The 25,590-nt window shown below is 45.9% G+C and overlaps 2 protein-coding genes across 6 annotated transcripts in view; both read right to left on the reverse strand.

Moving 5' to 3' along the window:
* LOC144822995 (3-galactosyl-N-acetylglucosaminide 4-alpha-L-fucosyltransferase FUT3-like) overlaps positions 1 to 25,590 on the reverse strand; it is a 1,018,227-nt gene that overhangs the window by 357,195 nt on the left and 635,442 nt on the right. The gene's annotated exons all lie outside the window — the stretch shown is intronic.
* LOC144822994 (uncharacterized) lies at positions 456 to 10,379 on the reverse strand. The gene is made up of 2 exons (XM_078681088.1): positions 7,557 to 10,379; positions 456 to 1,251 (listed from the first exon to the last, which is right to left on the reverse strand). Exon 1 carries the CDS (start codon positions 10,376 to 10,378, stop codon positions 8,666 to 8,668), a length of 1,713 nt encoding a protein of 570 aa, XP_078537214.1. The 5' UTR covers position 10,379; the 3' UTR covers positions 456 to 1,251; positions 7,557 to 8,665.

Raw genomic sequence — 25,590 nt, forward strand, 5'->3', positions numbered from 1 at the left:
GTCGCTAACCCTTCTAGCAGATGTTAAAGCTAGTAACAGCTACACTTTCCATGTCACAAATTTCAGGTCCACCTTATGGATCGGCTCGAAAGGGTGACGCATGAGCTGAGTTAGTACGACATTCAGATGCCATGTAGGAGGAGGTTTCCGCACAGGCGGAAACATACGAAACACTCCTTTGAAAAATTGTTGTATAATTCGTACAGAATACAAAGAATTTGATCCATCTTGACGATATCTGGAAATGGCAGCCAGGAAGACCTTCAGAGTAGAATGTGCCAAACCCAGTCTGGCCAAGTGCAAAAAGAATGGCAGAATTTGCTCTGGCTTTGCGTGAATGGGATGAAGACCATTAGACTGGCACCATGCACAGAAACGCCTCCACTTAAGTCTGTAGGTTTTGATCGTAGATGGAGCTCTGGCCTTCTCCAGCACCTCCTGGTTTAAGTGTGCAAATTCCATGTGCTGAGGAGCCAAGCCGACAATTTCAGAGAGGTCGGGTCCGGATGATACACCTTGCCCTTGTGGGTAGAGAGAAGATTCGGAATGCGAGGAAGCTGGATCGGCTCGCGTTCCGAGAGAAGGAGCAGCTCGGTGAACCAGTATTATCTGGGCCATCGCGGAGCAATCAGGATCACCCGGCATGGTTGCTTCTTCATCTTCTTGAGGACTTTCGGGATCAGTGGTATCGGTGGAAAAGCGTAAGCGAATATTTGATACCAACTCATCGAAAGGGCATCCCCGCATGAGTCCTTGTGAAGAACCCAGCTTGCAAAGTATTGGCATTTCCGGTTCTGATGCGTCGCAAACAAATCCAGATCCGGATGCCCCCATGTCTGAAAGATGTGGTCTAGAGATGGATGATGAAGTTCCCACTCGTGGGTGCAACTTGCGGATCTGCTGAGGGAGTCCGCTAACACATTCGCGACTCCCGGGACATGGACAGCTGACAGATGTATATTGTGAGTCAGAGCCCAATTCCAAATGTCTTGTGCCTGATGTGACAGCCGAGCTGATCTCGTGCCCCCCTGCTTGTTTAGATAATGCATGCAGGTGGTGTTGTCTGTCCGGATCAAGACTGTGGCCCCTTCCAGGGTCGCCTGAAAGGACTTCAGGGCTAGAAAGATGGCGTGCAATTCGAGCCTGTTTATGTGCCATTTCATTTGGATTTTGTCCCACTTGCCGCTGGCCGTCATGCCCTGGAGGTGTGCGCCCCATCCTGTCATTGACGCGTCTGTTGTTACTATGAACCTGATTCAGAAAAGGGGGTGGTGATGAACAGAGTGTCTGAATTAAGCAGACTACTCTTACCCAGTCCAAAGATCAGGGCTTGATCCATCACCGTTATTTAGCTCACTGCCCCATCCCAGCTCAGAACCTGGCTATATGCAAATTAGTCTGTCCCTGGCCCAGTGCATCATGGGAACAGGGCAGACCAAACTACCAAGCCAATTCTTCACCAGAAAGGAGACAAGCTTCCGGGGACCGGTTTCTGCCATTTCAGGCGTCGTCGGCCCGGCTTGCTTGAATCCTGATGGAGCAGTGAGCAAGGGACTCATGTCTGAGTATACCCTTCCACGCTTATGGTGGACAAAATGATTCAGAAAAGGGGGTGGTGATGAACAGAGTGTCTGAATTAAGCAGACCACTCTTACCCAGTCCAAAGATCAGGGCTTGATCCATCACCGTTATTTAGCTCACTGCCCCATCCCAGCTCAGAACCTGGCTATATGCAAATTAGTCTGTCCCTGGCCCAGTGCATCATGGGAACAGGGCAGACAAAACTACCAAGCCAATTCTTCACCAGAAAGGAGACAAGCTTCCGGGGACCGGTTTCTGCCATTTCAGGCGTCGTCGGCCCGGCTTGCTTGAATCCTGATGGAGCAGTGAGCAAGGGACTCATGTCTGAGTATACCCTTCCACGCTTATGGTGGACAAAATGATTCAGAAAAGGGGGTGGTGATGAACAGAGTGTCTGAATTAAGCAGACCACTCTTACCCAGTCCAAAGATCAGGGCTTGATCCATCACCGTTATTTAGCTCACTGCCCCATCCCAGCTCAGAACCTGGCTATATGCAAATTAGTCTGTCCCTGGCCCAGTGCATCATGGGAACAGGGCAGACCAAACTACCAAGCCAATTCTTCACCAGAAAGGAGACAAGCTTCCGGGGACCGGTTTCTGCCATTTCAGGCGTCGTCGGCCCGGCTTGCTTGAATCCTGATGGAGCAGTGAGCAAGGGACTCATGTCTGAGTATACCCTTCCACGCTTATGGTGGACAAAATGATTCAGAAAAGGGGGTGGTGATGAACAGAGTGTCTGAATTAAGCAAACCACTCTTACCCAGTCCAAAGATCAGGGCTTGATCCATCACCGTTATTTAGCTCACTGCCCCATCCCAGCTCAGAACCTGGCTATATGCAAATTAGTCTGTCCCTGGCCCAGTGCATCATGGGAACAGGGCAGACCAAACTACCAAGCCAATTCTTCACCAGAAAGGAGACAAGCTTCCGGGGACCGGTTTCTGCCATTTCAGGCGTCGTCGGCCCGGCTTGCTTGAATCCTGATGGAGCAGTGAGCAAGGGACTCATGTCTGAGTATACCCTTCCACGCTTATGGTGGACAAAATGATTCAGAAAAGGGGGTGGTGATGAACAGAGTGTCTGAATTAAGCAGATCACTCTTACCCAGTCCAAAGATCAGGGCTTGATCCATCACCGTTATTTAGCTCACTGCCCCATCCCAGCTCAGAACCTGGCTATATGCAAATTAGTCTGTCCCTGGCCCAGTGCATCATGGGAACAGGGCAGACCAAACTACCAAGCCAATTCTTCACCAGAAAGGAGACAAGCTTCCGGGGACCGGTTTCTGCCATTTCAGGCGTCGTCGGCCCGGCTTGCTTGAATCCTGATGGAGCAGTGAGCAAGGGACTCATGTCTGAGTATACCCTTCCACGCTTATGGTGGACAAAATGATTCAGAAAAGGGGGTGGTGATGAACAGAGTGTCTGAATTAAGCAAACCACTCTTACCCAGTCCAAAGATCAGGGCTTGATCCATCACCGTTATTTAGCTCACTGCCCCATCCCAGCTCAGAACCTGGCTATATGCAAATTAGTCTGTCCCTGGCCCAGTGCATCATGGGAACAGGGCAGACCAAACTACCAAGCCAATTCTTCACCAGAAAGGAGACAAGCTTCCGGGGACCGGTTTCTGCCATTTCAGGCGTCGTCGGCCCGGCTTGCTTGAATCCTGATGGAGCAGTGAGCAAGGGACTCATGTCTGAGTATACCCTTCCACGCTTATGGTGGACAAAATGATTCAGAAAAGGGGGTGGTGATGAACAGAGTGTCTGAATTAAGCAGATCACTCTTACCCAGTCCAAAGATCAGGGCTTGATCCATCACCGTTATTTAGCTCACTGCCCCATCCCAGCTCAGAACCTGGCTATATGCAAATTAGTCTGTCCCTGGCCCAGTGCATCATGGGAACAGGGCAGACCAAACTACCAAGCCAATTCTTCACCAGAAAGGAGACAAGCTTCCGGGGACCGGTTTCTGCCATTTCAGGCGTCGTCGGCCCGGCTTGCTTGAATCCTGATGGAGCAGTGAGCAAGGGACTCATGTCTGAGTATACCCTTCCACGCTTATGGTGGAAAAAATGATTCAGAAAAGGGGGTGGTGATGAACAGAGTGTCTGAATTAAGCAGACCACTCTTACCCAGTCCAAAGATCAGGGCTTGATCCATCACCGTTATTTAGCTCACTGCCCCATCCCAGCTCAGAACCTGGCTATATGCAAATTAGTCTGTCCCTGGCCCAGTGCATCATGGGAACAGGGCAGACCAAACTACCAAGCCAATTCTTCACCAAAAAGGAGACAAGCTTCCGGGGACCGGTTTCTGCCATTTCAGGCGTCGTCGGCCCGGCTTGCTTGAATCCTGATGGAGCAGTGAGTAAGGGACTCATGTCTGAGTATACCCTTCCACGCTTATGGTGGAAAAAATGATTCAGAAAAGGGGGTAGTGATGAACAGAGTGTCTGAATTAAGCAGACCACTCTTACCCAGTCCAAAGATCAGGGCTTGATCCATCACCGTTATTTAGCTCACTGCCCCATCCCAGCTCAGAACCTGGCTATATGCTAATTAGTCTGTCCCTGGCCCAGTGCATCATGGGAACAGGGCAGACCAAGCTACCAAGCCAATTCTTCACCAGAAAGGAGACAAGCTTCCGGGGACCGGTTTCTGCCATTTCAGGCGTCGTCGGCCCGGCTTGCTTGAATCCTGATGGAGCAGTGAGCAAGGGACTCATGTCTGAGTATACCCTTCCACGCTTATGGTGGACAAAATGATTCAGAAAAGGGGGTGGTGATGAACAGAGTGTCTGAATTAAGCAGACCACTCTTACCCAGTCCAAAGATCAGGGCTTGATCCATCACCGTTATTTAGCTCACTGCCCCATCCCAGCTCAGAACCTGGCTATATGCAAATTAGTCTGTCCCTGGCCCAGTGCATCATGGGAACAGGGCAGACCAAACTACCAAGCCAATTTTTCACCAGAAAGGAGACAAGCTTCCGGGGACCGGTTTCTGCCATTTCAGGCGTCGTCGGCCCGGCTTGCTTGAATCCTGATGGAGCAGTGAGCAAGGGACTCATGTCTGAGTATACCCTTCCACGCTTATGGTGGACAAAATGATTCAGAAAAGGGGGTGGTGATGAACAGAGTGTCTGAATTAAGCAGACCACTCTTACCCAGTCCAAAGATCAGGGCTTGATCCATCACCGTTATTTAGCTCACTGCCCCATCCCAGCTCAGAACCTGGCCCAGTGCATCATGGGAACAGGGCAGACCAAACTACCAAGCCAATTCTTCACCAGAAAGGAGACAAGCTTCCGGGGACCGGTTTCTGCCATTTCAGGCGTCGTCGGCCCGGCTTGCTTGAATCCTGATGGAGCAGTGAGCAAGGGACTCATGTCTGAGTATACCCTTCCACGCTTATGGTGGACAAAATGATTCAGAAAAGGGGGTGGTGATGAACAGAGTGTCTGAATTAAGCAGACCACTCTTACCCAGTCCAAAGATCAGGGCTTGATCCATCACCGTTATTTAGCTCACTGCCCCATCCCAGCTCAGAACCTGGCTATATGCAAATTAGTCTGTCCCTGGCCCAGTGCATCATGGGAACAGGGCAGACAAAACTACCAAGCCAATTCTTCACCAGAAAGGAGACAAGCTTCCGGGGACCGGTTTCTGCCATTTCAGGCGTCGTCGGCCCGGATTGCTTGAATCCTGATGGAGCAGTGAGCATGGGACTCATGTCTGAGTATACCCTTCCACGCTTATGGTGGACAAAATGATTCAGAAAAGGGGGTGGTGATGAACAGAGTGTCGGAATTAAGCAGACCACTCTTACCCAGTCCAAAGATCAGGGCTTGATCCATCACCGTTATTTAGCTCACTGCCCCATCCCAGCTCAGAACCTGGCTATATGCAAATTAGTCTGTCCCTGGCCCAGTGCATCATGGGAACAGGGCAGACCAAACTACCAAGCCAATTCTTCCCCAGAAAGGAGACAAGCTTCCGGGGACCGGTTTCTGCCATTTCAGGCGTCGTCGGCCCGGCTTGCTTGAATCCTGATGGAGCAGTGAGCAAGGGACTCATGTCTGAGTATACCCTTCCACGCTTATGGTGGACAAAACGATTCAGAAAAGGGGGTGGTGATGAACAGAGTGTCTGAATTAAGCAGACCACTCTTACCCAGTCCAAAGATCAGGGCTTGATCCATCACCGTTATTTAGCTCACTGCCCCATCCCAGCTCAGAACCTGGCTATATGCAAATTAGTCTGTCCCTGGCCCAGTGCATCATGGGAACAGGGCAGACCAAACTACCAAGCCAATTCTTCACCAGAAAGGAGACAAGCTTCCGGGGACCGGTTTCTGCCATTTCAGGCGTCATCGGCCCGGCTTGCTTGAATCCTGATGGAGCAGTGAGCAAGGGACTCATGTCTGAGTATACCCTTTCTCGCTTATGGTGGACAAAATGATTCAGAAAAGGGGGTGATGATGAACAGAGTGTCTGAATTGAGCAGACCACTCTTACCCAGTCCAAAGATCAGGGCTTGATCCATCACCGTTATTTAGCTCACTGCCCCATCCCAGCTCAGAACCTGGCTATATGCAAATTAGTCTGTCCCTGGCCCAGTGCATCATGGGAACAGGGCAGACCAAACTACCAAGCCAATTCTTCACCAGAAAGGAGACAAGCTTCCGGGGACCGGTTTCTGCCATTTCAGGCGTCGTCGGCCCGGCATGCTTGAATCCTGATGGAGCAGTGAGCAAGGGACTCATGTCTGAGTATACCCTTCCACGCTTATGGTGGACAAAACGATTCAGAAAAGGGGGTGGTGATGAACAGAGTGTCTGAATTAAGCAGACCACTCTTACCCAGTCCAAAGATCAGGGCTTGATCCATCACCGTTATTTAGCTCACTGCCCCATCCCAGCTCAGAACCTGGCTATATGCAAATTAGTCTGTCCCTGGCCCAGTGCATCAAAATGCTCATTGCACCATCAGGATTCAAGCAAGCCGGGCCGACGACGCCTGAAATGGCAGAAACCGGTCCCCGGAAGCTTGTTTCCTTCCCAGTTTAAGAATTGGCTTGGTAGTTTGGTTTGCCCTGTTCCCATCATGCACTGGGACAGGAACAGACTAATTTGCATATAGCCAAGTTCTGAGCTGGGATGGTGCAGTGAGTTAAAAAACGGTGATGGATAAAGCCCTGATCTTTGGACTGGGTAAGAGTGGTCTGCTTAATTCAGGCACTCTGTTCATCACCACCCCCTTTTCTGAATCATTTTGTCCACCATAAGCGTGGAAGGGTATACTCAGATGTGAGTCCCTTGCTCATTGCACCATCAGGATTCAAGCAAGCCGGGCCGACGATGCCTGAAATGGCAGAAACGGGTCCCCGGAAGCTTGTTTCCTTCCCAGTATAAGAATTGGCTTGGTAGTTTGGTTTGCCCTGTTCCCATCATGCACTGGGACAGGAACAGACTAATTTGCATATAGCCAAGTTCTGAGCTGGGATGGTGCAGTGAGCTAAAAAACGGTGATGGATCAAGCCCTGATCTTTGGACTGGGTAAGAGTGGTCTGCTTAATTCAGGCACTCTGTTCATCACCACCCCCTTTTCTGAATCATTTTGTCCACCATAAGCGTGGAAGGGTATACTCAGATGTGAGTCCCTTGCTCATTGCACCATCAGGATTCAAGCAAGCCGGGCCGACGACGCCTGAAATGGCAGAAACCGGTCCCCGGAAGCTTGTTTCCTTCCCAGTATAAGAATTGGCTTGGTAGTTTGGTTTGCCCTGTTCCCATCATGCACTGGGACAGGAACAGACTAATTTGCATATAGCCAAGTTCTGAGCTGGGATGGTGCAGTGAGCTAAAAAACGGTGATGGATCAAGCCCTGATCTTTGGACTGGGTAAGAGTGGTCTGCTTAATTCAGGCACTCTGTTCATCACCACCCCCTTTTCTGAATCGTTACTATGAACCTGGGCACTTCCGTGAGGAAAGAGCATCCCACTTGTATGTTGCAACCTTGGCTCCACCATTGAATCGCTGCTCGCATTCGTGGTGTTATGTTTATGATATCCTCGAAGGACCCTGACACCTGAATCCACTGTTGACTGAGCTCCTCCTGCAGGGGCCTCATCCGCAGACGACAATTGGGGGTGAGTAGTATGCAGGAAGAAATCATTCCCATGAAACACTTGAACATGCGCACTGAAACGCAGCTTTTTACCAACAGTGCAGCAGCCAGCCGTTGTATTTTTACTTGTCTCTCCCTTGAGATAAACACTTGGGCGAGCTTGGTGTCTAATGTCGCTCCCAAGAAATTCTTTCTCCTTGATGGCGTTAGGCGTGATTTCTGGAAGTTCACTGTGAAACCCAGGTCTTGCATCAGTGACAGAGCCTTTTGAATGTGAGTTCTTGTCATGTTGAAAGAACTGGCCTTGATAAGGCAATCGTCCAGATACGGATATATCTGTATTGACTGCAATCGAAGGTGGGCTGCCACCGGGGCCAGCATCTTTGTAAATACTCTGGGGGCCGAGCGTAGTCCAAAGGGAAGAACCCTGAATTGAAAGTCCCTGCCAGCCACTCTGAACCTTAGAAACTTCCGGTGCCTGGGAAAAATCGGAACATGGAAGTATGCGTCTTGAAGGTCGAGTGTTGCCATAAACTCTCCCGCCGAAAGAAAATGGAGGATTTCCTGCAGTGTTAACATCCTGAATGACAGTTTTTTGAGAAATTTGTTGAGGGCACGCAGGTCGAGGATGGGTCGCCATTCCCCGACTTCTTGCGAATAAGGAAAAATCTCGAGTAAAAACCTTTCCCTTTTTGATGATGAGGAACCCTTTCTATTGCTCCTTTTTGAATCATAATATTGATCTGGGCAAACAGCTCCTTGAGATGTGTTGGAGGAGGTCCTCTTGGGGGACAATTTGGAGGAGTTTTTACGAATTCCAAAATGTGACCTCTGGCCACCACATCTAAAACCCATTTGTCCGTGGTAATCTTGGACCAATTTAAGTAATTTTGGGATAGTTTTCCTCCAATTTGGTTCGGGTTGGGGCAAAGTGGCGGCAGGATGCGTCTCTCACTTTTTACTGTCTCTTCCACGATAATTGGTTTTTCCTCTAGATTGAGAAAAATTTCCCCTTCTTTGTCCGTAATTCTGTTGACGATATGGCTGGTATCTTTGGTTTCCCTGGGTGGAAGTATAGGAGCGCTGTTGGTTATAATTTCCTCTATTAGAGAAATTCCCTCTTCCTCTTGTGCCACGAAAGGAAGACTTCCTGTATTGCAGTGTGCCCAGCGAACGTGCTGTATCCGTATCCTTCTTGATGGCTTCCAACGCATCGTCCAAGTGTTTCCCAAATAGATGTTCTCCATCATAAGCCATATCTAAAATTCTTGATTGGACCTCCTGTCTAAAAGATGTTGCTCTCAACCAACCTTGCCTCCTGAGAACAGCTGCACCTGCTAGCTGACGAAAACCTGTTGCAGCAACGTCCACTGCAGCATCAATCATCTCAGATGAGACGCACTCTCCTTCTTGAAGGATTTTCTTTGCTTCCGCTCGATCTGGTTCAGGAAGTTTTTCAACATACGGCAAGATGTCAGACCACATCTGCCTCTCGTATATCCCTAATATGGCCAGAGAGTTTGCGACTTTAATAGTCGTAGCTGCAATAGTAGACACCTTTTTCCCGATTGAATCAAGACGTTTCCCGTCTTTGTCTGGCGGAACAGAAACCTGAGCTGATGGATTAGAAGATCTCTTTTGCGCTGCCTGTTCTACCACAGAGTCTGCTTTCGCTTGCCCAATGAGGCATGCTGGAGCTGAATTAGGCGCCCTATATTTTTTATCCACTCTAGGGAGCGCTGCTGGTAAAGAGTTAGGTTTGGACATAATCTTCAGTCCTTCCTTCCATATGAACTCAATGATTGGAATGGTCCAACTCTGTTTCTGTTGTGAAGACTTGAAGTCATATAAGAAGCATTCATCTTGCTTCGACTCCATAGGCATCAAGAACCTCTTTGTTGCCCTATCCATGATCTTGTGGAATGAGGCAATGTCCACAGGAGGTGACTCGGATGACGTAGGTTCTGCCGGAGAGGGTGTGTTTGCATTGTAATCCTCATACTCCAACGATTCTGACTTATTATCCAATTCTCCTTCCTCCTGCTCCTCATTATCAGAGTACTCATCCCCTGTTTGAGGATCTATGACTTCAGACATAGGCAATGTTGTGCGTTCTTGCTCCCGTGGCTCAGATTCAACTGGCTGTGTCTGCTTTGAAAGCGGCGTCGTTGTCATAGGTCTTGGCGTAGACACCCGAGAATCACCTGACTCTGAAGGTGGAAAACACCTATAGTAGTCGCTGAGCATGAATTGTAAATTGCGAAATAATTCCTCAGGCATCGGCATGCCGGAAGCAGGCCTGTTCTCTTGTGACAAAGGTTCAGTTTCTTGCATATCTTCTTCCGTATCACCGTCCTGAATCTTAATCCGGAGGTCAGACGGACTTCTGGCCACTCCAAAATTCTCATCCTCATAAGAACCCTCTTCATCAGAATCCAAAAGTTTCTCTGGCACTACGAGCGTAGAAGGGATGACCTCATTATCAGCCCGTTTCTTCAACAGCGTTGCCGTAGTTGCAGGTGAGGGCAACGGTATTCCGGATGGGTGTGCAGACCAGACTTGTAAAGCAGTGCAGCTTGACAATGGTGGTGTCGACGGAGGCACCTCCGTCATCGACGAATCTGTCTCTTGATGCGGAACCTTTTTCTTCGTCGACAGAACCATCGTCGACGGTTGATCTGTGTTCATCGTCGACGAGTGTCTGGATGAGATCTTCGTCGACGGTAACTTCGTCGACGGGGTCGTCGACGGTAACTTCGTCGACGGTAACTTCGTCGACGGTAACTTCGTCGACGGGGTCGTCGACGGTAATATCGTCGACGTGGTCGTCGACGGTAACTTCGTCGACGGTGATTTTGACGTCGACGGTAACGCCGTCAATGGGAGCTTCGTCGACGGGAGCTTCGTCAACGGCACCATTTTCATCGTCGACGGGGAACCGCCCGTCGACACTAGAATATTAGATGAGGAACTCGTCGACGGTACCTTAGCCGTCGTCGACGGGACGATCTTCGACGACGAGATAGGCCTTATCTGCACATGAACCAGCGTAGGAGAAGAAGCTGAAGACATCACTATAGCTGGCTGAGGAGATGAGAAAGTCATAGTGCAGGTGGTAGACGTAGCCACAGGAGAGGAGACACACTCCTTATTTGACGTTGACATTGTCAAAGGTGGCAACTGAGGAGGCATAGACTGAGAAGATTTCTTGGGAACTGCAGATTTCCCAGACTTCTTCGAGGACGCACTATCAGTCCTAACAAATGGAAGAAGCTTCTTTGAAGTACTGGGTCCAGAAGAATCCAGAGAAGGCTGGGCCTGTTTAGCCACTTTCGCCTTAGGAGATGATACTTCAACTCCAGCCTTCCTCTTACTAGAAATACGAGAAGAACCAGAGGCAATGCTTCCTACCTCAGACAAGGGGTCGTCCTTGTCTTTTAGCCTGTTAAGCCACAACAGCAGTCGTCCTTCTCTGTCCCTGATGGTCTTAGGGGGAAAGGTCCGGCAGATCTTGCACTCCTTTGCCTTATGGTCAGGATAAAGGCAATATAAACATTTCTTGTGGGGATCTTCTTTGAATAATCTAAGTTTTCCACAAGAATCACAGGACCTAAACAGTGACTTAGAAGTAGACATTGGAAGTCTTGAAGAAAATACTAGTCTTGAAGAAAAAAAAAAAAGAAAAAAACTGAGCAGAGCTCAGGGAGACTCCCTTCACACGACGTGCGGTAGAAAATCTGAGAGCCTGAGCCTCTGGGGAGAACATTCTGGTGGGTGCTGTCGCCTGATTGGCTGCAGTTTGGACTAACACATAATGACTGGGATGGTCACGAGTGTGGAAGTTTTTTCTACTGTAGCTGGTGCTAGTTACTTCCTGGTTTGGTATTTCTAATATTTGCTATATATTTTATGGCATTTATTGCTTTTTTATATACCATGGGACTCCTACTCATGGGGAATGATTCAGGCATGTGAATCTATGAAAGACACCCCTAATACTGGAGAACCCAACTACCCCTACAAACAGTACGAACTCCCCCCTCCCCTGACAACTCCCACCAACGCAGGAGGCAAGTAGCCCCTATCAGGAGCACCCTGAACCCCCCCTCCCCACGCCCCACTCAAAGACAAATAAGCTGACAAGCCACCACTAGAGGTGCAGCAGGCAGCCCTCAATACAGCAAAGTATTAGGAGACAGCTCCTCTTCATTTGGAGCCCAAATCGTCCCCAGCAGCACGTTCAGCCCCTCAGTATCACATCAGCCCTTGCCAGTTTGATCAGAGTCGCCTTGTGTCCCCTCAGGAGAACCACTCCTCGAAGCAGAGCGTTTTCTAGATCGAGACCGTCTGTGTCGTTTGGCCCGGGCCGTCTGGTCCCCCCTGTCCTGCGATGAGTCTCTCGATCTTCCCGGGTTCAATCCCGGCTGAGCATGGGGCCTGACGCTCACAGTTTCATCGGTCCACTTGAAGACCTCCTCCGGCGTGTCGAAGAAATGGGTGCGGGATTGAAAGACCACCCGGAGGCGAGCCGGATAGAGCAAGGAGTATTGGATCTTTAGACCCCGAAGTTTCGCCTTGGCGGCGATGAATGAATGCCGCTGCTGTTGTACAAGCCTGGTATAATCCGGGAAGATCATGATCTTATGATTCTCAAAAAGGAGGGAGTCTTTGGCCCTGGCTTCCCGCAATATCGTGTCCCTGTTGTGAAAGTTCAGGAGCCTAGCGATCACCGGTCTAGGCCTCTCTCCCGCAGGCGGTTTCTGGGTCAGGGCTCTATGGGCACGTTCAATCACGAAGCAACTGGACAGGACATCCGGGGGGAGCCAGCTCTCCAGCCACTGGGACAGAAATTGTTCCATGTGCCCCTTCTCACATCCTTCCGGAAAGCCCACAAAGCGAAGGTTATTTCTGCGCGCCTGTCCTTCCGCATCCTCCACCCGGAGCGCCAGGCCCCGCTGAATGTTCTCCATCGCTGCCATTTTCTTTTTCAGGGTCCCCACATCATCCTCCACAACCGAAATCCTGGATTCCGTCTCTGTTATCCGTGCAACGGCGTTGCGCAGGTCTTGGCGCAATAGGGTCACGTCAGCTCCAACTGCCCCAATCTTGGCATCCAGCATGTCCCTGGACTGGGTAATGGCCGCCATAAGCGCTGCGTTGTCGGGGCCCGACCCCTGACCACCGGACGCCCCGGGGCCTCCACTCGGGCCCGTAAATTTGTCGATGGGTCCCTGCTTGGCAGGCCCACCCCCGCCTCTGGTCATGATTCGGCGCTATCCGGGGCTCCCGCCTCACAGACCTCTCAGCGATGGGTCTCACGTCACCAATGGTCACCACCAAAACAGGTCAAGCCGGACTTCTTCGCCCGCACCACTATCGCCTCCCCCTGCTGCCCTCCACGGGGATGTCAAGGGGGCCAACGGGGCAATCTACCGAGCTCAGGGTCACTGCTCCCAGGCGGTCCAAACCACGGCCGTCCACCGTCAAACACTCGCGGCAGACGATTGGGGGGTCCCCCACACCACAGTTCGTCACCCCAGGGCGGTCAAATGTGGCATCAGTTCCAGCAGCTCCACAGCTCGACGCTCAGGGACCCAGAGGTACGATGCGCGCACCCCCTCCCTCTCTCACACCAGTGTATCGGCACTCGGGGGATCAAACCCCGGGGGGGGGGGGCCTCAACTCCGGAAGAACAGGTCAGTTCACAAGCCCCCGGGCCCAGATCGTATGCAGAGTCTCACTCCGGGGGGCCCACTCCAACAGCAGTCTCGCCGCTGCCCGCCCCTGCCGTTTTCGCGCTGTACCTTCGGCGACGGGGGGTCACCAAACTCGAGTCCCCGGCTCCTGCAGCCCGAGGTAGGCAGCCGTCCCTTCACTGCGCTTCGGTGGCACCGGAACTCTCTCCACCCCCGTGGGGCTTTGTACACCGCCTTTCGCCGCTCCGCTGACTGCGCAGGTCCCAATCGCGGGTCCCGCCTCTCCACCAGCCTGCCGACCCTGGGTGCTTCCGGTCGGGGGTCATCAAACTCGAGGCCCCGGCTGCCCACGATGCGGGTAGGCCTCAGGATGTCGCCACCGTTATTGCTACTGTCAGAGCTCCTGGAACCCCGATACTTTCACCGGAGGGCTCCCGTCACCAACCGCAACCTCCGCCGCAGGTGTGGGGTGTTACAGGGTCCGGAGGCCAGGATAAATATACGGATGATATCGGGCTAGCGGGAGCTCTAGCAAGCCACGTCCGCCATCTTCGCCCTCGTAGCCACGCCCCCAGCATTGACATTTTTAATAAAGGTGACACAATTTCCCTTTCTCAAATTGCTGAAACTTTGCCAGTTTGCAAAGATTGGCAACAAATTTGCAAGAGCAGTGGGTAAAGTTCCCCCGCCTGTTCCTTCCAAGCCCTGTGAGGTAAAGGATCCAGGGGGGAGCCGGAGGAAATAGACAATGCAATATTTCTAAATCATCCTCTGTTGAATGGTTGAAGTGAACTAGTATACTTATTTGCTCCTTAGCACTGATTCCAGACAAAACCTTTTCGAAAGAGACGTGTCAATGCCTTGAATAATATTATTTTTCTCCTCTAAAAACCCGGCCAGATTGTCGCATAAACCTGTGTCACGGGTACAGGATGTTTCACACTTTCTTTGCTCTGTTGGGTGCAGCCAAGATAGCGGTAGAAAAACGTTCTGCTTTAGCAATTTCAATCTTATACTTTGCCAGAGTTTTTTTAAATATTGTTGTGTCCTCTGCATTGGAGGACTTGCGCCATTTTCTATCAGCCTTTTTTGCAGATCTTTTTTTGAGCCTTAAGCTAAGCGTTATATCAAGAGGCTGAAGGTCTCAATTGGGTTTTCAGTACTTTAATAGGAATACATTGGTTAAAAGTACTTGTGATACTATTTTCCAACTCCAGATAATTTTCCTACACCGGTCTCTTCAAGTCAATAGAAGGGCAAGATTAAAATAATGGACACCCCAAGACTTTTACAAAGTTTGCTCCACGTCCTACCGAGACATCTACTCTCCGGATTGATCTTTTGCTGGACTGATTCTCCACCTGGAAGGGAGACAGTCCAATATACAATCAGCATCATGATTCAAGACGTGTGCATGTGTAAAGTTATAGCGTAACACTCAGACAACAAATGTACCTACAATTTTTGTATTATCATGTACTATCATGTCCTCATGAAACAATGATGCACATATATGTAGATGTTAGTCATCTATACACCTTAGCATATTAGGATAGATGTGTATGTGTCTTTGTGAAATATTACATACCACATGGTCACATGTGAAGAACACATTTCTGTCTACACACAAAAACAGGGCATTTATTTATTTATTATTTATTTATTTAATTTATATAGCGCATGATCACCCCGGGGTCTCTAAGCGCTTTCCAGGTACATAGTGCCACACAAATTCCACCGCCAATAGTCAAGATTTACAGCACACCCCATGCTTGCTGAAAAAGCACTGTTTTTAGTTTCTTTCGAAACGGCAGCAAGTTAGGTTCCTTGCGCAATTCCGTGGGTAGGTTGTTCCAGACAGCATAGACACTAAACTGTCACATAATGCAGGCCAGCAAGCTAACATGGTGTGTAGTGTGAAAGAGAGTATGAAATAATGCTTGATATTTACTAATAAGGGCTGAATATCTGTTTTTCAGCAGGCTCTGGTGCCCTGGGTTCAGCCTACACCCACAGCACCACCCATACACCATAGTGCAAGGGTACCTTCATGATAGGCATGTTTGTGTGTGAGCAGACATGTCATACCATTTCAACTGCCTCATGTATCACATACACAGAGGTATATTTTATAATATTAAATATATCAGTCTGCTTAATCTCACTCAAGATACAAAAACTGGAACACCTACATAGGTGTCACGTGTTAACAACGGTGCAAACTTGCCTGTGTTGATATTAACAAACATAGAGGTTGGCGGCCCTAGAATTATGATGGTAGGCTATTTGCACATATGAAAATGGAGGAATCCTGGCCTCTCTATCGCAAAACAATCAATCAATCAATCAGAGTACTTTGTAGAGCACGCTACTTACCCGTGAGGGTCTCAAGGCACTGAGGGGAGGCGGGTGCTGCTACTGCTTGAAGAGCCAGGTCTTGAGGAGTCTTCTGAAGGCGAGTAGGTCTTGGGTCTGCCGTACGTGGGTAGGGAGGGTGTTCCAGGTCTTGGCGGCGAGGTAGGAGAAGGATCTGCAGCCGGAGGTCGTTCGTTGGATGCGGGGGACAGCGGCGAGGGCGAGGCTGGCGGAGCGGAGCTGGCGGAGGTGTAGAAGCTGAGTCTGCTGTTCAGGTAGGCTGGTCCGGCGTTGTGGAATGCTTTGTGTGCGTGGGTGAGGAGCTTGAAGGTGATCCTCTTGTCGACGGGCAGCCAATGTAGGTCCCTCAGGTGGGGTGGTGATGTGGCTGCGGCGGGGGACGTTGACGATCAGTCGGGCGGAGGCGTTTTGGATGCGTTGTAATCGTCTTAGGTGTTTGGCTGGGATTCCTGCGTAGAGTGCGTTGCCGTAGTCCAGTCTGCTGCTGACGAAGGCATGTGTCACCGTTCTTCTTGTTTTGGTCGGGATCCACTTGTAGATCCTGCGGAGCATGCGGAGGGTGGGATGTATGAAGGTACCAAAGTGTTAGTAGTGCATTCAATTAATAATTGGTTGCATCCCTTGAGGCACACTGGAGTTAATGTTCAATGAGTTAACAAATAAAGTTTTTTGCAAAATTTCAATTTGTCGTATTCATTTATTTCTTTATCTTTTTTCTTTTTCCAAATTAATCATTCCATATTCATCAATATAAACGTTCATTACACAACTGACTAATGCAAGCTCCTATTCATTTCGGGCAATGGCCCTTCGTCCGGGAGCATATCTATAAGTGAAAAACAATACAGCTCATTCAGTCTATTTTGTTCGTGAACATCTGCACAAAACACTGGTTTAAAACAATGGTGATGAAAAGTGAAAACTCGACAACGGTGTAATAAACATGCAGGGGGACGTGACCCTGTTGTGAGGTGAAAAAGACGGGATATGTTTGACAAAACTTACTGGTTCGTCGAGTCAGCGTTTTAACGTATCTAAACGTGAGGAAGGAGGGAAAAGTTAATCTGATGTCCAGACTAGCTAGACGATGAATGTGGAAACTGTCCGGGTTTAATACTCACGGATGAATGTTAAAGCGGCAAAGACGCGGGTTACTTCGGTTAAATCTGCTCGCGTTCTACAGAGCTTCCTGGTACTAGGAGTATCCGAACGGCTTTTGGGTGATGTTACGTAGTGCGTATAAATGTCGTGCAGTGAAGCTAAATGAAGGAGTAATCGCAAACAGGGGAGTGTGTGTAAAGCTAAAAAATGGACTTAAAGGCGGTCGATCATGAGTGGACATGAAAGACAGACTAGGGTTGTTAACCAAATGGCTCAGGCAGAGAGGTTATGTATCGTGGGGTAAAAATGTGAATGTGCACAAAATTCACCATGGTGCAAACATATTGTTAATCTAAAAATATGCAAAAACATAAAATAACAATGATGATGATCAACAGTTAACTGATATAACATCAGGTCAATTGTACAGAACTAATGGTCCCTGAGGGCTCTCAATTACAGATAACATGAAAATTCAATGCGATCGTTTAATCCATGGGGCTTTATCGTATTCAGTCGATAAATCCAATATTTTCACGGCGAAGTACATATTTACTGTTGTCTCTTCCTTCAATTTTTTGTATTACTTCTAGTACCATGAATTTCGATTGCGAGATATTGTGATTCATCTCCAAAAAATGTACTGCCACTGATGATTTAATATTTTTCGTTCTTATGTTCGATTTATGTTCATGGAGACGTATTTTTAATTTACGTTCAGTCTTGCCAATGTATGCTTTGCCGCAGGGGCATTTTAGTAAATACACCACATGTGTGGTGTCACACGTAGCTGTAACCTTCAAGGGTATTTGTAAGCCCTTCATAGGGTGCGTAACTTTATTCCCTGGAACTATATTGTGGCAATTATTGCAATTTGCACATGGTCTTGTTCCTTTGAAAGTAATTCCGGCATGATCACCTTGTTTCACAATTTCACCTAGGTTCCTGCCCCTTGTGTGGGCAAATATGGGTTGATGGTTAAAGACTCCATTAAAATCGGATTCAGCTCTTAATATCGGCCAATGTTTTAATATGATTCTTTTGTGGTCTGAACTTACGTTGGAGAATTTGGACACTATGACTGTTCTGTCACTTTGTGGTTTTGAAATAGGTTTCAACAATTCTTTACGGTTAATGTCCTAAATTTCCATTTTGGCTGTTTCTATGATTTGTTCTGAGTATCCTCCTTGTCTGAATCTTGTACCCATTTCAAAGATGCGTTTGTTTGCTACACTTGGGTCCGAAATGATTCGTTTCACTCTTAACATCTGAGATTTAGGAAGGTGACGTTTAAGTGATCCTTGGTGAAAGCTGGTGTAATGTAACAAATTGTTACGATCGGTGGGTTTCCGATAAATGTCCATGGAAATCTGATTGTTATGTAATTTTACTGAAACATCCAAAAAGGTTACTGATTGGGTATCAATTGTCCATGTTAATTGGATCCGTGTGTCTTCTCTGTTAAGATTCGTGTGTGCTTGTTCTAATGTTTCCTTAGTGTTTGACCATATGATGAATAAATCGTCTATGTATCGGGCATACATTTTCAAATTGTTCGACCAATCAGGATTCATAAAGATGTTTTTTTCGTCAAATTCGCCCATGAATAGGTTCGCATAGACTGGGGCTGCACAGTTGCCCATCGAGGTGCCAACCAGCTGAAGGTACCAATCGTTCTCGTGTACAAAGTAGCTTTGGTATAGGGTGAAAATTACCAATTCCATTAAGAATAATTGCATCGGTTCTTCCACCTTTAGTTTGAGAATTGCTTGCTCCATGGCTTCAATACCCTCCTGATGAGGGATCGATGTATAGAGGGATTTAACGTCTGCAGTGCATAGACATAGGTTTTCATTAGGGTCAATGTTTATCGTCTCCAGTTTCCTTAGGAAGTCAAAAGTATCCTTGATGTAACTTTTTAATCCTTGAACAATGGGTTGTAAATGTTTGTCTAAAAATTGTCCAACCGGTTCATGAATACTCCCTTGAGTGGATACGATGGGTGTGATGGGTGGGTCCGTTGGGTGTTTGTGTATATTTGGTACTGCATATATTGACGGACTCCTAGGATTTTGTTTCAACAAAAATGTTTTATTTTTTTGGTTGATAGTGCCTTGTAAAAACGCCTTTTCCACAATATCTTTGAGAATGGTCGCAAAGTGTTGTGTGGGGTTTGTAGGTAATTTCATATATGTGGTGCTGTCTGAGATATGTTCTCTAAGTTTGTTATTGTACATTGTAGTGTTCATTATCACTAAAGCACCTCCTTTATCCGCTTTAGTGCACTTGATTGTTTTGTTGTTGGATATTGCTTTGAGTTTGTCTCTATCTTTTTGTGTTATGTTTTAATATGTGGTCTTCTTGTAGTTGATCAAGGATATATCTTGTTGTACCAATTTTTCAAACAAGTCTATTGTTTTGTGGCTCACTGGAGCTTGATAATTGCTAACTGTTTTCAATCCTAACAATTGGTCAGGTTGTTTGACTTCTTGTGGTGGTAAAACATTATCAAACAAATGACGTAGTCTCAGTTTTCTAGTCAGTTTGAAAGTACTGACTTCCAATTCTAATTGGTCTGTTTTGTTGGCTGGTACAAATGACATTCCTCTTTGTAGTAGCTCGATTTCTTGTTTTGTAAATGTGTGGTCAGAAATATTGATCATGGGGTGATTTAGACACCTGTTTTCTTCTTGTCGGTCTTTTTTGGTAATGTTGCACTTCTGGTTTGGGGAGGATCTTTTGACCTTGCTCCTCCTGGGTCGTCTTTTTCGATGACCTGTTCTAAAAAATCGGTTCCAGTAGGTTTTGTTGGTATATTTGAAACGCTAGGTGCTATGTCTTGTGATTTTGCTTGTGTTTGTGATCCAGTTTTTTGTTGGCGGTTAGATGTGTCAATATCTGTAGAAGACGCATCAGTGCTCTGGGTGTAGGGTCGGTTTCTCCTCCTTTGTGCATATACCTCCGCCCATGTATATACCTCGCCAAGTTTGTAATCCAAAGTATCTCGGCGAAATTTTCTAATTTTACGGTCATTTATGTCATTGCTATGTTTTTCCAATTGTTGTTTAATGTCTATCAATAATGTATCTAATTCCTCAGATGACATGCTTTTGGTTAGTTCATCGGTTGTCTCTGTAATTTCTTTTTCCAAGTCAATCAAAATATTGGATAGTTCCTCTATTATCAGTAGAATTAGATCCAAACTGCACTTATTAAGTATCGCATACCAGCGTTCTTGAAAGGTTTTAGAATTTTTGCACAACGAGGGCTTTAGTGCAATCCGTAGGCCTCTTGGTATTCTTAAGGCTTTATGGTATTTGATTAAGGTGTTGGCATGTAATTTTTGATTGATCCTTCGTTTGGATAGGTAAAGTAATTGTTTGACGTTCTGTTCTTTAGACCTGATGGTTGTTGTTTGAGCTATATCCTCTTGTATAAGTGCATATATTCTTGTGGCTTCATCAGTTGCGAAGGCAAAGGTATCAGCTCTGGCTTCAGTGGATTTTGATATATCTTCATAGTTCATTTTTGTTATTTGGGTTTTTGTGTGGCGTGCCACTAGTTCGTGGAGAGGAAAAGTATTGAATCTCTTTATGAAATTGAACTGGTGCACAGCAAATGATACTAAGGGTAGTATAAATGTTATAATAGATTAGTAGGTGCTCCCAAGGTATCGTCTCCTGTCCTCTTGACGATTAAGGCATCAAAGTGTTAGTAGTGCATTCAATTAATAATTGGTTGCATCCCTTGAGGCACACTGGAGTTAATGTTCAATGAGGTAACAAATAAAGTGTTTTGCAAAATTTCAATTTGTCGTATTCATTTATTTCTTTATCTTTTTTCTTTTTCCAAATTAATCATTCCATATTCATCAATATAAACGTTCATTACACAACTGATTAATGCAAGCTCCTATGCATTTTGGGCAATGGCCCTTCGTCCGGGAGCATATCTATAAGTGAAAAACAATACAGCTCATTCAGTCTATTTTGTTCGTGAACATCTGCACAAAACACTGGTTTAAAACAATGGTGATGAAAAGTGAAAACTCGACAACGGTGTAATAAACATGCAGGGGGACGTGACCCTGTTGTGAGGTGAAAAAGACGGGATATGTTTGACAAAACTTACTGGTTCGTCGAGTCAGCGTTTTAACGTATCTAAACGTGAGGAAGGAGGGAAAAGTTAATCTGATGTCCAGACTAGCTAGACGATGACTGTGGAAACTGTCCGGGTTTAATACTCACGGATGAATGTTAAAGCGGCAAAGACGCGGGTTACTTCGGTTAAATCTGCTCGCGTTCTACAGAGCTTCCTGGTACTAGGAGTATCCGAACGGCTATTGGGTGATGTTACGTAGTGCGTATAAATGTCGTGCAGTGAAGCTAAACGATGGACTAATCACAAACAGGGGAGTGTGTGTAAAGCTAAAAAACGGACTTAAAGGCGGTCGATCATGAGTGGACATGAAAGACAGACTAGGGTTGTTAACCAAATGGATGGACTGTAAGTGGCTCAGGCAGAGAGGTTATGTATCGTGGGGTAAAAATGTGAATGTGCACAAAAATCCCCATGGTGCAAACATATTGTTAATCTAAAAATTAGCAAAAACATAAAATAACAATGATTATGATCAACAGTTAACTGATATAACATCAGGTCAATTGTACAGAACTAATGGTCCCTGAGGGCTCTCAATTACAGATAACATGAAAATTTGATGCGATCGTTTAATCCATGGGGCTTTATCGTATTCAGTCGATAAATCCAATAATTTTCACGGCGAAGTAAATATTTACTGTTGTCTCTTCCTTCGATTTTTTGTATTACTTCTAGTACAATGAATTTCAATTGCGAGATACTGTGATTCATCTCCTAAAAAATGTACTGCCACTGATGATTTAATATTTTTCGTTCTTTTGTTCGATTTATGTTCATTGAGACGTATTTTTAATTTACGTTCAGTCTTGCCAATGTATGCTTTGCCGCAGGGGCATTTTAGTAAATACACAACATTTGTGGTGTCACACGTAGCTGTAACCTTCAAGGGTATTTGTAAGCCCTTCATAGGGTGCGTAACTTTATTCCCTGGAATTATATTGTGGCAATTATTGCAATTTGCACATGGTCTTGTTCCTTTGAAAGTAATTCCGGCATGATCGCCTTGTTTCAAAATCTCACCTAGGTTCCTGCCCCTTGTGTGGGCAAATATGGGTTGATGGTTAAAGACTCCATTAAAATCGGATTCAGCTCTTAATATCGGCCAATGTTTTAATATGATTCTTTTGTAGTCTGAACTTACTTTGGAGAATTTGGACACTATGACTGTTCTGTCACTTTGTGGTTTTGAAATAGGTTTCAACAATTCTTTACGGTTAATGTCCTGAATTTCCATTTTGGCTGTTTCTATGATTTGTTCTGGGTATCCTCTTTGTCTGAATCTTTTACCCATTTCAATGATGCGTTCGTTTGCTACACTGGGGTCCAAATGATTCGTTTCACTCTTAACATCTGAGATTTAGGAAGGTGACGTTTAAGTGATCCTTGGTGAAAGCTGGTGTAATGTAACAAATTGTTACGATCGGTGGGTTTCCGATAAATGTCCGTGGAAATCAGATTGTTATGTAATTTTACTGAAACATCCAAAAAGGTTACTGATTGGGTATCAATTGTCCATGTTAATTGGATCCGTGTGTCTTCTCTGTTAAGATTCGTGAGTGCTTGTTCTAATGTTTCCTTAGTGTTTGACCATATGATGAATAAATCGTCTATGTATCGGGCATACATTTTCAAATTGTTCGACCAATCAGGATTCATAAAGATGTTTTTTTGTTCAAATTCGCCCATGAATAGGTTCGCATAGACTGGGGCTGCACAGTTGCCCATCGAGGTGCCAACCAGCTGAAGGTACCAATCGTTCTCGTGTACAAAGTAGCTTTGGTATAGGGTGAAAATTACCAATTCCATTAAGAATAATTGCATCGGTTCTTCCACCTTTAGTTTGAGAATTGCTTGCTCCATGGCTTCAATACCCTCCTGATGAGGGATCGATGTATAGAGGGATTTAACGTCTGCAGTGCATAGACATAGGTTTTCATTAGGGTCAATGTTTATCGTCTCCAGTTTCCTTAGGAAGTCAGAAGTATCCTTGATGTAACTTTTTAATCCTTGAACAATGGGTTGTAAATGTTTGTCTAAAAATTGTCCAACCGGTTCATGAATACTCCCTTGAGTGGATACGATGGGTCTGATGGGTGGGTCCGTTGGGTGAATCTGTATTTTTGGTACTGCATATATTGACGGACTCCTAGGATTTTGTTTCAACAAAAATGTTTTCGTTTTTTGGTTGATAGTGCCTTGTAAAAACGCCTTTTCCACAATATCTTTGAGAATGGTCGCAAAGTGTTGTGTGGGGTTTGTAGGTAATTTCATATATGTGGTGCTGTCCGAGATATGTTCTCTAAGTTTGTTATTGTACATTGTAGTGTTCATTATTACTAAAGCACCTCCTTTATCCGCTTTAGTGCACTTGATTGTTTTGTTGTTGGATATTGCTTTGAGTTTGTCTCTATCTTTTTGTGTTATGTTTTTATATGTGGTCTTCTTGTAGTTGATCAAGGATATATCTTGTTGTACCAATTTTTCAAACAAGTCTATTGTTTTGTGGCTCACTGGAGCTTGATAATTGCTAACTGTTTTCAATCCTAACAATTGGTCAGGTTGTTTGACTTCTTGTGGTGGTAAAACATTATCAAACAAATGACGTAGTCTCAGTTTTCTAGTCAATTTGAAAGTACTGACTTCCAATTCTAATTGGTCTGTTTTGTTGGCTGGTACAAATGACGTTCCTCTTTGTAGTAGCTCGATTTCTTGTTTTGTAAATGTGTGGTCAGAAATATTGATCATGAGGTGATTTAGACACCTGTTTTCTTCTTGCTGTCTTTTTTGGTAATGTTGCACTTCTGGTTTGGGGAGGATCTTTTGACCTTGCTCCTCCTGGGTCATCTTTTTCGGTGACCTGTTCTAAAAAATCGGTTCCAGTAGGTTTTGTTGGTATATTTGAAACGCTAGGTGCTGTGTCTTGTGATTTTGCTTGTGTTTGTGATCCAGTTTTTTGTTGGCGGTTAGATGTGTCACTATCTGTAGAAGATGTATCAGTGCTCTGGGTGTAGGTTCGGTTTCTCCTCCTTTGTGCATATACCTCCGGCCATGAATATACAGATAGTGACACATCTAACCGCTAACAAAAAACTGGATCACAAACACAAGCAAAATCACAAGACACAGCACCTAGCGTTTCAAATATACCAACAAAACCTACTGGAACCGATTTTTTAGAACAGGTCACCGAAAAAGACGACCCAGGAGGAGCAAGGTCAAAAGATCCTCCCCAAACCAGAAGTGCAACATTACCAAAAAAGACCGACAAGAAGAAAACAGGTGTCTAAATCACCTCATGATCAATATTTCTGACCACACATTTACAAAACAAGAAATCGAGCTACTACAAAGAGGAACGTCATTTGTACCAGCCAACAAAACAGACCAATTAGAATTGGAAGTCAGTACTTTCAAATTGACTAGAAAACTGAGACTACGTCATTTCTTTGATAATGTTTTACCACCACAAGAAGTCAAACAACCTGACCAATTGTTAGGATTGAAAACAGTTAGCAATTATCAAGCTCCAGTGAGCCACAAAACAATAGACTTGTTTGAAAAATTGGTACAACAAGATATATCCTTGATCAACTACAAGAAGACCACATATAAAAACATAACACAAAAAGATAGAGACAAACTCAAAGCAATATCCAACAACAAAACAATCAAGTGCACTAAAGCGGATAAAGGAGGTGCTTTAGTGATAATGAACACTACAATGTACAATAACAAACTTAGAGAACATATCTCAGACAGCACCACATATATGAAATTACCTACAAACCCCACACAACACTTTGCGACCATTCTCAAAGATATTGTGGAAAAGGCGTTTTTACAAGGCGCTATCAACCAAAAAACTAAAACATTTTTGTTGAAACAAAATCCTAGGAGTCCGTCAATATATGCAGTACCAAAAATACACAATCACCCAACGGACCCACCCATCAAACCCATCGTATCCACTCAAGGGAGTATTCATGAACCGGATGGACAATTTTTAGACAAACATTTACAACCCATTGTTCAAGGATTAAAAAGTTACATCAAGGATAATTCTGACTTCCTAAGGAAACTGGAGACGATAAACATTGACCCTAATGAAAACCTATGTCTATGCACTGCAGACGTTAAATCCCTCTATACATCGATCCCTCATCAGGAGGGTATTGAAGCCATGGAGCAAGCAATTCTCAAAATAAAGGTGGAAGAACCGATGCAATTATTCTTAATGGAATTGGTAATTTTCACCCTATACCAAAGCTACTTTGTACACGAGAACGATTGGTACCTTCAGCTGGTTGGCACCTCGATGGGCAACTGTGCAGCCCCAGTCTATGCGAACCTATTCATGGGCGAATTTAAACAAAAAAACATCTTTATGAATCCTGATTGGTCGAACAATTTGAAAATGTATGCCCGATACATAGACGATTTATTCATCATATGGTCAAACACTAAGGAAACATTAGAACAAGCACTCACGAATCTTAACAGAGAAGACACACGGATCCAATTAACATGGACAATTGATACCCA

The sequence above is a fragment of the Lissotriton helveticus genome, chromosome 3_1 (genome assembly GCF_964261635.1).
Source record: "Lissotriton helveticus chromosome 3_1, aLisHel1.1, whole genome shotgun sequence".
In the NCBI taxonomy this organism is placed as follows: domain Eukaryota; kingdom Metazoa; phylum Chordata; class Amphibia; order Caudata; family Salamandridae; genus Lissotriton; species Lissotriton helveticus.

Excerpts from the sequence above, each read along its gene's own strand:
- LOC144822994 (XM_078681088.1), bottom strand. The coding sequence starts at position 10,378 with ATGGTTCTGTCGACGAAGAAAAAGGTTCCGCATCAAGAGACAGATTCG.